At 44.6% G+C, this 18680-nt stretch overlaps 1 protein-coding gene across 2 annotated transcripts in view; it reads left to right on the top strand.

Annotated features, from left to right (window-relative positions):
* Window positions 1–5407: 5407 nt before the first annotated feature.
* The window catches only part of PRKAR1B (protein kinase cAMP-dependent type I regulatory subunit beta), a 129164-nt gene continuing 115891 nt past the window's right edge, over window positions 5408–18680 (top strand). Inside the window, exons 1-3 of one of the 2 annotated variants that reach the window (XM_043494108.1) lie at window positions 5572–5974; window positions 6704–6785; window positions 7370–7553. In XM_043494108.1, coding sequence (XP_043350043.1) covers window positions 7377–7553 — 177 coding nt within the window. In that variant the 5' untranslated portion in view covers window positions 5572–5974; window positions 6704–6785; window positions 7370–7376. Of the gene's footprint in view, window positions 5975–6703; window positions 6786–7369; window positions 7554–18680 lie in introns of both variants that reach the window. The other variant, XM_038419272.2, reaches the window with a different exon arrangement.

Genomic DNA, 18680 nt, shown 5'->3' on the forward strand with positions numbered 1-18680 from the left:
AACAGGTATCTAAATCAATAATCTCACAGAGATCTGGACTTCCTCCAATCGCTTGCTGCATTTAAAAGCAGCATTGCATGCTCTTTGGCCATGTTACCAGGATGGAAAAAAATACCCCAGCACGGCGCTCTCAGACTCTACATTGATGTGTGAAGGGATGCACGTCTTGACCCTACCTGTCATCACCTGTGAGGCTGACCCAGAGATTTGTGGATTTGCAGGATTGAGCCAGATCTGGGAACTTCATTCTATGATGCCTGGTACAATGTCATCATCATGGTCCCGGTGGCTGATGCATCAGTCCTCAGACTATGCACGTTTGAAAATCTGGGCATATACATAATCAAAGATGCTGAGTTACCCACATTTGGACATTTTGGCCTAAGTGTGATGTAATTAAAAAAATATGATAGTGAAAGGCTGAAAATCTTGTCTCCCTCCAATGATCAAGTGGTGCTAGGCAGATCTGACTATTGAAGCATGAAACATTATATCCGGGGCTCAACCAGGGGCTGCCCAAACTTTTCCCAGTCATGGGGTTGCATTGGCAACTTGCTGGGATTAAGTGGGAGGCATCTCATTTGTATGATATCAAACAGATTGAGATATATTCACACTGCCCCATCCTCCATGCAAACTCCTAACAAATCTCCGTGGTCCCTATGCATATATCTCATCCAACCAATTAATATCCACTTTGTGGTGGCATTATAGTAAAACTACAATTGGGCCACAGTCCTGCAGTTTGTTGCTTACCAGCAGACCCCTGCACCTCTGTTAGGCCCCATTGACTACAACAGGACTTGGCACAGATGCAGGGGTCCACCCATGCACAATGGCTTGCGGGCAAGGAACAAAGACTATAATGTAAAGGGATAATGGTTTCATTGTATGACTTGATTCTAAAGCCAAGGCAAAGACATGGCTTACCGAGTCAATCTTCAATATACCAAGATAAGAAGCACAAAGTGCAGTTAGGAGTTAGTATAGACAGCTGGCACAGTATGACTTACTTCATTGCATATTCTTGAGGGACGCTGACAATTTGGCTTAGTTTGAAAATCCAGCAAACAGGCAGCATGAAGTGGATTCAGACCTCCAGGAAAGCAGAATTTTCAGAGAAAATGCCTTGCACAAACCATTAGAAAGCATCACAAAAAAGCCACTGTAAAGTGCATTGAAATGACTACAGCATAGGTTATTGGGACTGCAATGCTTTGAGGTGTGTACAAGGTACTGCCCAGGAAAGTCACAACAGAGATGGCTCTGGAGAATAGGACAGTTTCTTTCGGAGGCCCCCCAACATGCTATAGAAACTCTATGGCCCCACTTTGCCACAACAACTGTTTTTCTGCATGTAAAAGCCAGGGCCAGCTTTAGGTGGTAGCAAGCAGGGCAATTGCCCAGGGCCCCACGCCACAGTGGGCATCGTGAAGCTAAGTTGCTCAGGCTTTGGCTTTAGCCCCGGGTGGTGGGGCTTGGGGCTCCAGGCTGCAGTCCTGCACAGTGGGACTTTGGCTTTCTGTCCTGGGCCTTAGCAAGTCTAAAACCAGCCATGCTTGACGGACTCCCTGAAACCTGCTTGCGGCTCTCGCAGGGGACCCCGATCCCTGGTTGTGAACCACTGGAATAGGAGATAGTCTATCATCATGCTACAATACTTTTACATATCTGGTGGGAGGTTCCAGGTAATCCACCACCAAAGCACTGAACAGGATGGGATGCTACAGGGAGTAAAACAATATTTCAAGGGTGGCCAGACTGCAAGGCAGATGAGCCACAGGAGGTTACCCTCTATCACTGGGAAAGGATGAGCTATATATGCAAGATGGGATTTTGCTTAAAGGGGACAAAGCAGTAATCCTAGCTGATTTAAGACCTGACATCATGAGACAGATACATAATACACTCTTGGGTATTAAGCATGCCTGAGATGAGCCCAGCTGTGTATCTACTGGCCAGGCATGAATGGCTATGGAACAGTGTGAGCTGTTCAGAGTGTAGTGATCAACAACAGAAGGAGACTACATACAGCCTAACCTGACCCCGAAAAAAGGCCTCTCTGTGTAGAGGATAAAATTTTCAAAAGTACCCAAGTCACTTAGTGACTTTCAATGGGACTTTGGCTCCTTAGATACTTATGAAAATTTTACCTTTAGTCTTTTAATTCTTTAATTATTTTAAAGTTTCTCCCATACTCTAGGCACATTACAGACATTCAAAAGATAGATTCACTTGATGCATTTTGTAAATATTTGAGACCATAGGAACTGCCCTGTTGGGTAAGAACAGTTGTCCATCTAGTGTATTATCTGTTTCTAACAGTAGCCATTATCAGATGCTTCTAAAAGAGTTGCAAGATATCCCATAGTGAACAGTTATGGAATAACTGGCCCATAAGGGAGCTTTCTTTCTAACCCCAAGCAAGGTTGGCATATGCCCCTATGCAGAAACATTATGTTCCACAAGCTAATGGTAGTGTGGATGTTCTCATTATCCATATAGATGCCAATTTCTTTTTCAAATCCTGCTAAACTCTTGGGTTCATTTGATATCTTGTGGCATCAAGTCCCACAGGTTAATTAGGTGTTAGGTATAAAAGTATATCTTTTTATCTGTTTTAAATGTATGGAATTTGTTTCACTGAATGCCTCCTTGTTCTTGTAAACAGAACAGATAGTGTAAATAGAAACACTTGAATATTTTTCCGTTATCATTCATTATTTTATATACCTCAGTCATATTCCCTCTTATCGTTTTCTCTCTACATTAAACAGTCCCGATCTTCAGTTTCTTCTTATGTGGAAATCTTTCCATTTCACTAATTATTTTCATCACCTATCTCTGCATCCCCTTCTCTCTTTTTTGAGGTGGGGTAACCAGAACTAAACATAGTATTCACAGTGAGAACATGCCATCAATTCATATATTTTTAATATTAGTGTCTCTCTCATTCTTTATGCAGCATAGTGCTTGTCTGACCACTACTGTGCATTGGGCAGATGTGTGACTGGTGTCAACAAGACAGTTTTCCTGAGTGATTGCAGTTAATTTAGAACCTAGCAATTGTTATGAGTAATTCAAATTATTCTTTTCAAATCACCTTGCATTTATTGATGCTGAATTTCATCTGCCATTATGCTGCTCATTTGCCTAGCTTGCTTAGGACTCTCTGGAGTTTTTTAGAGTCTTGTCTACTGTTGACTAGCCTAAATAATTTTGTATTATCTGCCAGTGTTACCACTTCATTGTTGTATCCTTTTTCTAAACCATTAATGGGTTTATTAAACACCAGTTGTCCTAGTTTATATCGTGAAGATATCCTCTTATTAACCTTTTACCCTGTGATTCTTGAGGGTATATCTATACTGGAGAAATGGAGGTATGTTAGAAAAAGTGTTATCTCACATGTTTTAGTTAGCATGTTGTTAACACCAGTTACTGCCATCCATTGTGGACAAACACATTAGCTGTCTGTGGTTAAACCTCCATCACAGCTTCCTTTCACCCAAAATTAATTGCCCTTCCCCACACACCCCAAAAAGCCTGGGAGAACAGGCTGCATGTCCTGAAAGTCACCAAATCTGGTGTTTGGAGAACCACAGGCTACGTCTTATCAGTGCAGGAGACAGAGCTTTCTCAAGGTCTGGTCTGAGAGACTGGAATGAACTCCCCTGGGAATTGAGGACCATCACAAACATTCCCACCTTCTATTCCAAGTGCAAGACACACTTTTCTGACCTGCCTTTTCTAACAACTACACAGCAGCACATATATTTAAAAGACCAAAACAAAGCCCTACCTAAACAAAACCCTATTGTGATCAATGAACCCTTCACTGCCAGCTGACAAGGTTTCTGATATGTACATTCTAGTTCAACAAAATATGGCATGTGAGGTCTTAAAGAAAAGCCAGAATCACAGTGATCATTAATATAATTGTGAAATGTTTGTACTGATACTATGCAAGGAGTTATGTATGCCTACTGAAAATGTGCTTTAAAGTGTGTATCACGGCAGAGTTGACAAACTGGTTTTCTGTCATGCAAAAGAAGTTTAGTCACCTGTCTGTTAGCATGTAAATTAAACATTGTAAGTTAACACCATAGAGAGTCGTTTAAGTATGAAGTCAACAGGAGGATGTGAAATCAACAGGGAGGCAGCACAGTGGAAACAAAGCCACAGAGGTTATCTTGGTTCTGGGTACAGACAGTGAACTTTTGGGGATATAAGGAAAAGGAAAACACCACTTCATTCTCCGCCTAGGAAGCAATCAGACAGTATGATTACTTTCACGAAAATGGGATCACAAAGGGCCTTGGTTAAAATGCTGCAAAGGATATTTGCGATGAGATAAATTCCTTTAGACGGAAGGTTAGCCTGTTAAGTTTAGTCTCTAGAAATCATGTTATGATTTTGTTCAAAATGTAACCTTTGTTTTTCATTATTCTTACTATCTCTTGACCCTGATAATAAACATATTGTTGATTTCACTATAAATATATCCAAGTGTTGGGATATTAAGCTAGGGGCTGATCCCAAGTTGAATCATACAAGCTGGTGTGTACATTTTCTCCTTGGGGACAGGAGACCTGCTGTTTCTGAGAGTGTTTGGTGGATAAAGAGCTGGACACTACAGGGGAACACTTCAAAGAGGCTTGGGGATAGGATACTCCTATTGTTAACCTGCAAGGCAAAGTAAGGGCTGGCATAGCCCAGGAGAGCGCTTGGCTGGCTCACAGGCTGGCAGCATCAGAGAGCTGATACCCAATTAAGCACAAACAAGTCTCCCTCATGCTGGAGGCAGAGGGTAACAAGGTGACTCCCAGCCCTGGGTGCCCCAAGAACCTATATTGTGCACATGGTTCCACTCCTGGAAAGAAAATGTATCACATTACACAGATTAGTCACGTTCCTTATTGCACTACAGGAAGGCATCAGGTACTATGCTAAGGAGGGTTGTATAAGAAATTATGTAGAACAGAATGGTAGCACATTGGAACTCTGAGCCTGAGCACCTCACAGGATGACAACTGTTGCAATATCATATGCAGTTTCTGAAAGTGACAAGAGAGGCAGTTTCTGAAAGTGACAAGCCCCAAACCATGTTGGGCTTTATAGGTCAAACCCAACCCTTCAGCTTGATCCGGACATTAGCTGGTGACTGTGAAGCACAGGTGTAATGTGCACATCGAGGGACACGTTGCTGATAAGCCACTGCTTTCCGCACAAGACGTTTCAAGGCATAACTCCAAGTCAAGTGCACTACTGTAATCTAATCGGGGTGACAAAGGCACAGGCAGCTAAAAGAGTGCAGCCTTGGTGCCAAGAGCAGATCATAAGCACACCTGGCAACTGCTGCTATTGGGGCAGCTGGGGATGCAGCAAGACTCCCAGGATACGAGCCACAGAAACAGACAATGGGTTGGTATACCTGTCACAGAAGGCACCAATGTCACAGCTGCCATTTCCTCTGGCCCTTTACTCCATCTCCTAAGCACCATCCCCAAAAGCAAGCTCCAGATGTCCAGGGCACTTTGACAAATTAGGGACCGCAGCTTGGGGCGTATCTGTCTGCCTCTCGCAGACACGCTGCGCTCCCTGGGGCAGGCTGCGTGCCCCTCCTTTGGTGCCTCTCCCCCCTCGCCTGCCCCGGCCTCCCCCCCAGAATCAGAGCCGGCTTTGCCTGCGGAGGGAGGCTGTGCTTAGGCGTGAGTGACAGCAAACGGGACTTCCTGCAGGGCAGCTGCTGCAGCGCCCTAACGCTTTGCAGGCGAGCTCTCTGGGGTCGGGGGGCAGGGCGGTGAAGGGGGACCCCTCCGCTGGAGCCCGTCCACGGCTGCCCAGGGAGAGGAAAGGTAGCAGCAGCCCGGGAAGGAGGAGGCGGCCGCGCTGCGGAATAGCAGGCGCCCCCACCCCCCTGCGTAAAGGAAGAGAGAGGAGAGCTGCTGCTGTCACTGCTCCAGCCACTCAGGTATTTATATGGCCCTCTCGCTCCACATCCTTTCCCCACGGCTCCTCTGGTTCCCTAGCCTGGTTTGGCACCCTTCCGTCCTCCTTCCTCTCTGGTGTTGACAGCCCCTTTCCCTCTCCATCCTTCCCCAATCCCCAGGCTTTGGAGCTGCTCCCCAGCAACAATGGGTTTATTTCAACACAAAGCCTGGTGCTAGTGGTGGAGGCAGGGGAGGGGGCTGCTTATTCTCCCCTCCTCCCCCACATGGTGCCATTCACAAAGGCTGGGAGATGCTCTGATGGGGGGGGGGGGGAGGGGAGTGAATGTTGTCTCCGGCACTGGGGCAATTGAAAGGAGAGGAGATGCCCCCTGTCCTACACCCCCAGCCGAAAACAAATCCCAGTCCAGCGTGAGATTTCTCCCACTTCATTGTAAAACACACAGCTAAATTCTCTCCCATTGGAGGGAGATGCTTTAAAAACTGCTTTCAAATGAATTCTTGGGAGGAAGGGGTTTCCCTCCAAATCTGCTTTAAGACATAATCCCCAACCTTAGCCCAAGTTTCAGTTAGGTGGAGGGAGAATTGTCTCGTTTCGGATTCATTTTGAGCCAGCTTTACAAGAGCACTTATAATGAAGGATTTTGCTGTGTCGTTTTTGTTCCAAGGGAGCATTTAAGCATCTCATCTATTGTTTTGCTTTAAAAAATATCCCTCTTGTTTGAAATTGTCCCCTCCTGAAACATTCCTAGGGGTTGAAAGCAAACCTCAAAAGATGCTCTGATGATGGGAATTGAGAAGATGTGATGAAACTTAAATGATCTTCTGATATAAGTAAGTTAATATAAATCAAATAGACCACAAACATATGTCCTTTTATTTTGTACTTGATGAACACACATTAATTGGAGGAATCAAACATGTTTTTCCTTCATCACCAAACTCCTCTTTGGTACAAGAGAGCTGCCCCATATATATTTTAAAAAAAGAGTATTAAAGTATTTTACTAAAGACAGATGCCCCTCCATCTTCTACAGAAATCTAGCACCCTGAAGAGAAGGATCTAGATTCCGTTTGTATACCGATGGGGACATTACTCTAAATTTACATTTAGAAGATATCTTTAAAACTCATATTGTGCATGATTTATTGCACCATTGTTTTCAAATGTTGAAGAATGTCTAATAATTTGAATGCTCTTTTTGTAATTCTTGGTATGTTGCTTTTGTAGAGATGACATGATGACATGTGAAGTGCCACAACATTGACATGTGCTGAATTGTTAGCTTGTGAAGAGAAGATGTACAATATTAAAATACCTTAGTTCTGTCAAATTGTTTTGACAAAAGACTTCAGGAATTCTCTTTGATATCTTAATTGCACCATTTTCTTACCTACGTTTGTTTTCTGTTTACAAGCCTGAAGATGGCTGCTTCTTCCTCCTGCAATGTGGAAGAAGATGAGAGCCTGAAGGGATGTGAACTCTATGTTCAGAAGCATAACATCCAACAGATTTTGAAAGAGTGCATTGTAAACCTTTGCATAGCAAAACCAGACCGGCCGATGAAGTTCCTCAGAGAACATTTTGAAAAATTAGAAAAGGTCAGTGGCTTTCATGTGACTTCTATTTTCAGTTTCCAAGTGTATGAATGCAAAGGATGTTCTTAAAGTTTCATATATTTGGGTGCAATCTTTTCTTAGCATTCTGCTTTAGTAGTTACCCTTTAAAAAAAGCTCCTAAGAGAAAAACTTTTGTTTGGCATATGTGCAGTACAATATCTGATATCATGCACAACTTCTTTTTGTAGGATAAGGGTTATAATTTCTTAGCAGATTGCAAGGACAATTGCACTGACTGGTAAAATTGATCCAGAGTTACAAAAATGTATAGCATTATAACATACAGGAACCTGTTTTCCCCTTCCATCAGAAGGACCTGTACAGCAGAGCAACGTGTGGGTTCTTCCTATTCATTCCAATGTCAGGAGGTGTAGTTTGCCCTTACCTCCATCATGGAATCTCCAAATTCTGTGTAGATCTTGGGAAATGCGCAGAGGCCAATCTGCTACTTGACCACACTGACTCCTGTCCATACAGGAGAGCACAAGTACTGCAGGAGTGGTGCTTATAGGGACTGTCTATACTTTGACTGCTCTGAAACGGCATGTTGCACAGTGTAGAGGCATGTCATCATGCTAAGCTGATCTAGTGTGCCCACTTACAGACAGGCATAGTGTTACAGATGAACCCTTACTTGATTTTTCCCATGCCCAGAGGAATCAAGAAGTCCAAACAGACTGTTGGATGCTAAGAAGCACCTCCTTGTGGAGGGTCTCATTTATTAACAGAAAAGCCAGTACAGAGTATAAACAAAACTTTCACCCCAACATCTCAGCTGCAGGACTGGGTCATTCTTAGTCTATCTGTCTCTCACCTGAGTCTAGTGCTCATCTTTACCCAGGCTCTTCCTCAAGGATTTTCTCAGTTCCAGTCTTTGCCTCTGGAGTTAGGACTCTTGCCCCTACCAGAGGAAGAGCCTTTTCTGGAGTGAGGGGAGGTTAATCCACTGTGACTCTTCCCCAGGGACAGCAGGTGATCCCTGCCAGGCAAAGCCTCTGGCCACTGTCTAGGAGACCCTCACTGAGACTAGGCCCTCTAGGATACCTGCTGACTGCATTTCTCTTCCTACAAGGCTCCCCTCTCTAACAGCACCTCTTACAAGTTCCCCATTCTGATGGATTCCACAGACAGCTCACCCTCTAGGCTCTTTGCTCAGCCCTCTTTTCAGGGAGCTCCTCCCTACTAGAGCTTCCTGTCTCCATTTAGAGTTTTCCTCTAACTAAGCTTGGATAATATTTATTAGGTCCAGGTGCTCATTTACTAATCAGACACCTGGAGTAGACAGTTACCCCCTGATGAGGCTTTCATAAGGAGGTGTGACAAAGCTCTGTCCTTACCTCCGTGGGTCCCCCGTTTCCTGGCGGATTTCGCTAGCCTCAGAGACTCACTGTGACCCTCCACGTAACTCTTCTTTCTCTAGAGACAAGGGTCAAAGTCTACTGAGCCATTTTCATCATAAGCCAGCGAGGGAGGTGAGGAGAAGTTATCCTTCCTTGCATAGTCTCTGTTGTCTCCCAGTCGCAGTGATTAAACAAGGGGCAAAGGTGGTGGTGGTGGGGGGGAGCCTGGGCTCATCCTCTACTCCAGGCTCCAGCCCAGGGACCCTAATAGTATCAGCTATGGTAGTTGACCTTTTAGAAACATGACCTGTACAATTCCCTGGGCTACTTCCCCCACACAGTATCCCTCACTTCTTCAAGCTCCACCTCACCCTTACGTCAGGGCCTCCTTCTTTGTGCCTGATATGGTGTGTACTACTCAGCCTCTCCAACAGCGCAACTTCTTCCCACAGCTCCTGACATGCACCCCCACCTGACTGACTGGGAGGCTTTTAACTAGTTTCAGCCAGCCCCTGATTGGCTTCAGGTGTCCCAATCAACCTAGCCTTCTCCCTGCCTTCTGGAAAGTTCTTAATTGGCCCCAGGTGTCTTAATTGACCTGGAGCAGCTTCCATTTCACTTAACCTGATACCAGGGATTTGTTTAGCCTGGAGCTAATATATCTATCTATCTCCCACTACTTTTCTATAGCCATCTGGCCTTGCCCCGTCACATATCCCCCTCCTTTGCTGAACACCATAGAGTTGGGCAACTTGGGACGCCAGGCAGTATGCTCGTGACAGACCATCAGCGTTGCCATGGTGGCATCCAGCCCTGTGCCGTACGCGGAACTGGAATGGTTGGAGGGATAAGAACCACCTGGTGACCCTTGCATTCTTTTCCTTATTCCGCTGCATTCACTGGAGGGGTGCATGGTCCGTTACAATAGTAAATCGCCGGCCTAAGAGGTAATAACGCAGTGTCTCCATAGCCCATTTGACAGCAAGGCATTCTCTCACGACTATTGCGTATTTCTGTTCTCTTGGGAGAAGCTTTCTGCTTAGGCAGAGGATCGGGTGTTCCTCTTCTCCCACCATTTGCAACAGAACTGCTCCCAACCCCACCTCGGAAGCGTCTGTTTGTAAAATAAATTCCCTGTTAAAGTCTGGGGTTATGAGTACGGGGTCATTATAGAGGGCCGTCCGAAGGTCTGTAAATGCCCCCTCTGCTGCGTCGGTCCACTTTACCATGTCTGGACCTTGGGCCTTTACCAGGTCTGTTAGGGGACTTGCCCTAGTGGTGAAGTGGGGAATAAACCGTCGGTAGTAGCCTTCCACGCCTAGGAATGCATGGACCTGCTTCTTTTAGGTCGGCCGGGGCCAGTTTTGAATTGCCTCTAGTTTATTCATTTGGGGCTTCACTATGCCCCTTCCCACAATATATCCCAGGTACCTAGCCTCTGCTAGCCCTGTGGCGCATTTAGCGGGATTAGCAGTGAGGCCAGCCCGCCTTAAGGTGCACAGTACTGCCTCAACTTTCTTCAAGTGGGTTCCCCAGTCTGGCGTATTGATGATGACATCATCTAGGTATGCAGCTGCATAACTAGTATGGGGGCGCAGCAGCTTATCCATGAGGCGCTGGAATGTGGCTGGGGCCCCATCTAGCCCAAAAGGGAGGACGGTGTACTGGAATAGCCCATCCGGGGTGGAGAATGCTGTCTTTTCTTTAGCTTCTTTGGTCAGAGGAATCTGCCAGTACCCTTTTGTCAGATCCAGTGTAGTCAAGAATCGGCACTACCCAGTTGGTCGACCAGTTCTTCGATGCGTGGTATGGGGTATGCATCAAACTGGGATATTTCATTCAGTCGGCGAAAGTCATTACAGAATCTCATGGTACCGTCAGGTTTAGGCACTAGAACAATTGGACTGAACTACTGACTGTAAGATTCTTCAATAACCCCTAATTCTAACATTTTCTTTACTTCGGCTTTGATTTCCTCTCTTTTGGCTGCTGGGATTCGGTAGGGTCTCAATGTTACCTTGGCTCCAGGGATTGTGCAGATATGGTGATAGGTCTCAGTCGTCCACCCTGGTTTTGTAGAGAACACATCTCTGTTGCAATTAATCATGTCGGCTGCCTCGATCTTTTGGATCGGCATCAAGTCGGATGATATCCTCACTTGCTCGTGTAAGTTATCCTCCTGGGGAAGGGTCTCCTGCATGACTAAGCATGTCTCTCAATCGTGCCAAGGTTTTAGAAGATTGATGTGGTAAATTTGCTCTAATTTCCGGCGGCCTGGCTGCCACACCTTATAGTTCATCTCTCCCATGGCTTTGATTATTTCGTAGGGTCCCTGCCACTGGGCCAACAGTTTACTTTCTGCTGTGGGCACCAGTACCATCACCCGATCCCCTGGTTGGAACTGTCGAAGCTTCGCTTGGTGGTTATAATGGGTTCATTGGGTCTCCCGTGCTCTCTCCAAGTGTTCCCCTACAATGGGCATAACTCGGGCTATCCGATCTCTCATCTGCAGTACATGCTCAACTATGTTCCTTCCGGGATTTGGCTCCTCTTCCCAGGCTTCTCTGGCTATATCCAATATACCCCGAGGGTAGCGCCATATAGTAGTTCGAATGGAGAGAAACCTGTGGAGCCTTGCGGAACCTCCCAGATGGCGAACATGAGGTAAGGCAATAGGGTATCCAAAACTTTCCTATCCCGGCTTACCACTTTCCTGATCATGGCCTTGAGGGTCCTATTGAACCTTTCCACAAGGCCATCTGTTTGCAGGTGGTATACAGAGGTCCGTAGGGCTTGTACATGAGCTCTTACCACCTCCTCCATTGTGGTACAAAGCAAACAAACAAAAACCAAAACAAAAAAAAAATCCAAAACCCCAGTGCACTTCTTTTTTTTTTTTTTTTTTAAAAAACCTCTTTCTTCCGCCACGCTTTGAACGAAGTCCCACTCCTGACACCAGTTGTGACAAAGCTCTGTCCTTGCCTCCATGGGTCCCGCGTTTCCTGACGGATTTCGCTAGCCTCAGAGGCTCAATGTGACCCTCCATGTAACCCTTCTTTCTAGAGACAAGGGTCACAGTCTACTGAGCCATTTTCATCATAAGCCAGCGAGGGAGGTGAAGAGAAGTTATCCTTCCTTGCATAGTCTCTGTTGTCTCCCAGTCGCAGTGATTAAACAGGGGGCAAAGGTGGTGGTGGTGGTGGTGGGGAGCCTGGGCCCACCCTCTACTCCGGGCTCCAGCCCAGGGACCCTAATAGTATCAGCTATGGTAGTTGACTTTTTAGAAACATGATCTGTACAATTCCCTGGGCTATTTCCCCCATGGCAGCCCTCACTTCCTCAAGCTCCACTTCACCCTTACGTCAGGGCCTCCTTCCTTGTGCCTGATATGGTGTGTACTACTCAGCCTCTCCAACCGTGCAACTTCCTCCTACAGCTCCTGACATGCACCCCCACCTGACTGACTGGGAGGTTTTTAACTAGTTTCAGCCAGTCCCTGATTGGTGTCAGGTGTCCCAATCAACCTAGCCTTCTCCCTGCCTTCTGGAAAGTTCTTAATTGGCCCCAGGTGTCTTAATTGACCTGGAGTAGCTTCCATTTCACTTAACCTGGTACCAGGGATTTGTTTAGCCTGGAGCTAATATATCTATCTCCCACTACTTTTCTATAGCCATCTGGCCTTGCCCCGTCACAGTGGTCACAGGCAGATTTGGCCCTAAATCCCCATAAAAGGCAACTGCCCTTTGTGGGGAAAAGCAGTATCGATAAACACATCCTCAGCTGGAATCTGACAGAGCTTCCCGGAAGCTATCTTGGCATGAGAAGGAAGAGGGGAAGCATTTTGCAAAGAACTTCCTTCTCTGTGGTGACAGGATTCCCTCCAAGCATAGATGCAGAAGGGAGCATAGGGCTCTGGATTTTTAACTGTACAAGGCCTCAATCCTGCAAAGATTTACACATATACTTAACTTTAAGCCTAAGAGTCCTAGTGGGACTGCTTGCATGCATAAAGTGTGTAAATCTTTGCAGGATCCTGGTCTAAGTTTGATGTGGTTGCAACTTGATTTCATTTTTTAAAGTATTTTTATTGTAAATGTGGAATTTTAGGTTAAAAAGAAAAAAATATGCACAGAACAAGAAATATAATAATCAGTTAGCTGCAAATGCAGCCCATGTACTATATGTTGTGTATGCATTGTATGTATGATAGGTTTCAGAGTGGTAGCTGTGTTAGTCTGTATCAGCAGAAAGAATGAGGAGTACTTGTGGCACCTTAGAGGCTAACAAATTTATTTGAGCATAAGCTTTTGTGGGCTGAAGCCCACTTCATCAGATGCATGTAGTGGAAAATACAGTAGGAAGATATATACAGAGACCATGAAAAAATGGGGGTTGCCATGCCAGCTCTAAAGAGAGCAATCAATTAAGGTGGGCTATTACCAGCAGACGAAAAAAACTTTTGTAGTGATAATCAGCATGGCCCATTTGAAACAGTTGACAAGAATGTGTGAATAACAGTAGGGGGAAAATTAGCAGGGGAAATAGTTTTTAGTTAGTGTAATGACTCATCCATTCCCGGTCTTTATTCAAACCTAATTTAATGGTGTCCAGTTTGCAGATTAATTCCAGTTCTGCTGTTTCTCGTTGGAGTCTGTTTTTGAAGTTTTTTTGTTGAATAATTGTGACTTTGAGGTCTGTAATTGAGTGTCCAGGGAGGTTGAAGTGTTCTCCAACTGATTTTTGAATGTTATAATTCTTGACGTCTGATTTGTGTCCATTTATTCTTTTACGTAGAGACTGTCTGGTTTGGCCAATGTACATGGCAGAGGGGCATTGCTGGCATATATCATATTGGTGGATGTGCAGTTGAACGAGCCTCTGATAGTGTGGCTGATGTGATTAGGTCCTATGATGGTGTTCCTTGAATAGATATGTGGACAGAGTTGGCAATGGGCTTTGTTGCAAGGATAGGTTCCTGGGTTAGTGTTTTTGTTGTGTGGTGTGTGGTTGCTGGAGAGTATTTGCTTCAGGTTGTTTTAAAATAAAAAAAAACACTATTTGTATACTGTTGGAAACAACTTAGAGTATACACCATGTTATGAGGGGGTAACACTCTTAGGGGAGCACCAAAATCATTAGCTGTGGCACATATATCACAAAAAAGACAAAATTCACATAAAAAAAGTTTTTTCTAAACTTCTGAAAACTGAGCTCCACCTCAGTACAATGAAACCAATTCTGGTTCCTCCACCTTGCTATGTATTGGTAGAGACTTACCCATTGTAATGTATAAATCTTCTGAACTTTGTAGCTAGTGTGAGGGGGACGTGCATCATACTTTCGCAAAACGTTTCTTAAAATGCCACGCTAGTCCATATTATTTCAGTATTTTATCATTATTCTCCTTGGCTAATGGGACTATTTATTTGTATTAACTTATTATTTATTTGTATTAACAGTAGCAAGGGATCATGGCTCCATTGTGTTAGATGCTGTACACAGAATTAGAACTTACATTGTCCCTGCCCAGAGAACTTACATTGTTTTCACTTAGGTTTTTACTATTTCAGGAGAGAGCAGTGGATAATGCTTCATAGTAGTATATAGACCAGGAGGCAAACAACTTGCCCCCACACAAACCCACCAGTGAAACCAGTGAAAACTTTCCAGTGTTTTGAAAGCCAAAGGAGATTAGGGGCTAGATCATCTGTTATGTGAGAAAAACACAAGCAGGACAGGAAATTCTGTGAATTTCATGTTGACAGTGGAAGGAGGCAATGTTTGCTTTAACTCTTAGGGAACAGTCAGGGGAGTCAGACCCTGCAGTGCTTAAAGTTGGCTGGAGTCCCAAAGGGTTGTAGACCTGGCCAAAAAATAAAATAATTGAGCTGGGTTGCTGAGGGGTGCACTTTAAGCAATATCTTACCAAAGCTGCTGATCCCCGCTTATGATAGGCTCCCCACTTTTTTCAGACCACTTTAAGCACGAAGGCCCCTGAATCTACAGATCTTGGGACATCCCTGGAAACCTACAGCTTTCAAATAGTGGCTAGTCTCTGTCTCTGTATAGCTGCATGACTCCCTCGATCAAAGACATCCTTGAGGGGAAAGGGCTTCACATCATTGACCCCTCTATCTATCCAACTATACTCTTAGCCCAGCAGAAGAATCTGTCCTATCTCGGGGCCTCTCCTTTTGCCCCTCCACCCCCATGAACATGGAGTTTTGTGGTGACCTAGAATCCTATTTTCGACGTCTCCAACTCAAGGAATATTTCCAGCACACCTCTGCACAACATACTAACCCACAGAGACCTTCCTACCAACACTACAAAAAGAAGGATTCTGGGTGGACTCCTCCCGAAGGTCGAAACAACAGACTGGACTTCTGCATAGAGTGCTTCCACCGACGTGCACGGGCTGAAATTGTGGAAAAGCAGCATCACTTGCCCCATAACCTCAGCTGTGCAGAACAAAATGCCATTCACAGCCTCAGAAACAACTCTGACATCATAATCAAAAAGGCTGACAAAGGAGGTGCTGTCGTCATCGTGAATAGGTCGGAATATGAACAAGAGTCTACTAGGCAGCTCTCCAACTACAGCATTTGCTCAAGAAACTCCCTGAAAAAGCACAAGAACAAATCCGCATAGACACACCCCGACCTGGGGTATTCTATCTGTTACCCAAGATCCATAAACCTGGAAATCCTGGACGCCCCATCATCTCAGGAATTGGCACCCTGACAGCAGGATTGTCTGGCTATGTAGACTCCCTCCTCAGGCCCTAGGCTACCAGCACTCCCAGCTATCTTCGAGACACCACTGACTTCCTGAGGAAACTATAATTCATCGGTGATCTTCCTAAAAACACCATCCTAGCCACTATGGATGTAGAAGCCCTCTACACCAACATTCCACACAAAGATGGACTACAAGCCGTCAGGAACAGTATCCCCGATAATGTCACGGCTAACCTGGTGGCTGAACTTTGTGACTTTGTCCTCATCCATAACTATTTCACATTTGGGGACAATGTATACCTTCAAATCAGCGGCACTGCGATGGGTACCCACATGGCCCCACAGTATGCCAACATTTTTATGGCTGACTTAGAACAACGCTTCCTCATCTCTCGTCCCCTAATGCCCCTACTCTACTTGTGCTACATTGATGACATCTTCATCATCTGGACCCATGGAAAAGAAGCCCTTGAGGAATTCCACCATGATTTCAACATTTTCCATCCCACCATCAACCTCAGCCTGGACCAGTCCACACAAGAGATCCACTTCCTGGACACTACGGTGCTAATAAGCGATGGTCACATTAACACCACCCTATATCATAAACCTACTGACCGCTATTCCTACCTACATGCCTCTAGCTTTCATCCAGATCACACCACACGATCCATTGTCTACAGCCAAGCTCTACGATATAACCGCATTTGCTCCAACCCCTCAGACAGAGACAAACACCTACAAGATCTCTATCATGCATTCCTACAACTACAATACCCACCTGCTGAAGTGAAGAAACAGATTGACAGAGCCAGAAGAGTACCCAGAAGTCACCGACTACAGGACAGGCCCAACAAAGAAAATAACAGAACGCCACTAGCCATCACCTTCAGCCCCCAACTAAAACCTCTCCAACGCATCATCCTACAACCTATCCTGAAGGACGACCCATCACTCTCACAGATCTTGGGAGACAGGCCAGTCCTTGCTTACAGACAGCCCCCCAACCTGAAGCAAATACTCACCAGCAACCACACACCACACAACAAAAACACTAACCCATGAACCTATCCTTGCAACAAAGCCCGTTGCCAACTGTGTCCACATATCTATTCAGGGGACACCATCATAGGGCCTAATCACATCAGCCACACTATCAGAGGCTCGTTTACCTGCGCATTTACCAAGGTGATATATGTCATCATGTGCCAGCATGTACCTTGGTCATGTACATTGGTCAAACAGGACAGTCTCTATGTAAAAGAATAAATGGACACAAATCAGACGTCAAGAATTATAACATTCAAAAACCAGTCGGAGAACACTTCAATCTCTCCGATCATTTGATTACAGACCTGAGAGTGGCTCTCCTTCAACAAAAAAACTTCAAAGTCTCCAACGAGAGACTGCTGAATTGGAAATAATTTGCAAACTGGATTCAATTAACTTAGGCTTGAATAGAGACTGGGAGTGGATGGGTCATTACACAAAGTAAAACTATTTCCCCATGCTATTTCTCCCCCCAACCCCATCCCCCACTGTTCCTCAGACATTCTTGTTAACTGCTGGAAATGGCCCATCTTGATTATCACCACAAAAGGTTTTCCTCCTCCCCCCCATCCTGCTGGTAATAGCTCATCTTAAGTGATCACTCTCCTTACAGTGTGTATGATAAAACTCATTGTTTCATGTTCTCTGTGTGTGTATATAAATCTCCCCACTGTATTTTCCACTGAATGCATCCGATGAAGTGAGCTGTAGCTCACGAAAGCTTATGCTCAAATAAATTTGTTAGTCTCTAAGGTGCCACAAGTACTCCTTTTCTTTTTGTAAATCTATATCAGTCATTTACTGTCAGGTCCGGGCAAAAGGTAAGGAGAGAAAAAAATGCCTGTTGTCAGCTTGATGCTTACAGACCATAATTTTTCAGCTACCAGCCTGCCTTCAATGTTATTGATTAGGAGGTGTTATTGACACAAACTTGATTTACTAACCATAGCAATTCCAGAATATAGGAATTTAAGAATAATTGCTGGGAATCATTAGTACATCTGTTTCTGTTCATTAAATACGGCAGGACTTGGCTGTCTTAAACATACTACATTAGCTCTTACCTTATTTACTATTTTATATTGCTCCAAAGTGAATACTTGCCTAGCAATACAGATAAGTCAGGATTATTACTACCCCAAGGACTTTATAAACAAATATCTAAGGACACAATGCAACGGGTGACAAAACATTAAGGAGGGATTGTGAGGGGAAGGCCAGAGTGACATTAAGATTACTTTCTTCTTTAACAAAGACTTCGACACAACACGGATTGGTGATGGTTCTTAACGAAAGATCTGAATGATAAGGCAGTGGGCTTAAAACAAAATGTGGGACCTTGAACATCAGTAGTTTTACAGATAGAGCTTTCACAAACCAGAATAAAATAGGCTAACCCATAACCAGTACAGCCCCAAACAGTCCATTTCTTCCAAGCCACCTCTTCCCCAAATGCCCAAGGGAAGAAAACCTGGACTTTGCAGCATGCCTGGAATGTAAACAAATCCTGGGTCTGTTGGATCAAAGGTGCAATTGTCTAAGCCATACATTAATCATAGAGAGCATGCCTATAGTGTTGGTAAGGGAATATCCCTTGCCCAACAAAGGATAAAATGTTAATAAAACCCTTGTTTACTATTATAGCATTAAACCATTGAGCATGGTCTGGGGTTCCATGGAAAGTTATTGCTGGCTTATTCACATTGTAACAACTGCCATTAAAAATCTTTAATCTTTTGTTGAACACACAAAAAAGGACAGAAAACAGTTAAAGCATTTGGAACTTAAAGAATTAATTAAGGTTTTCATTTGAACAATTTCCCTTATTCCCATTCTCTTTAGCTATATAATAACCTTTTATAGGGGATACCTCTGCTTGATGGACTTTTTAGATGGTATTAACTTGTCTTTTTTGCTGAAAAGAGCAATAATTAACGTATCTGGTTGCCTTTAGGACAAAACCAAGCACACACACACCT

This window comes from Dermochelys coriacea, chromosome 10 (assembly GCF_009764565.3).
Source record: "Dermochelys coriacea isolate rDerCor1 chromosome 10, rDerCor1.pri.v4, whole genome shotgun sequence".
NCBI classification, from domain to species: Eukaryota; Metazoa; Chordata; order Testudines; family Dermochelyidae; genus Dermochelys; species Dermochelys coriacea.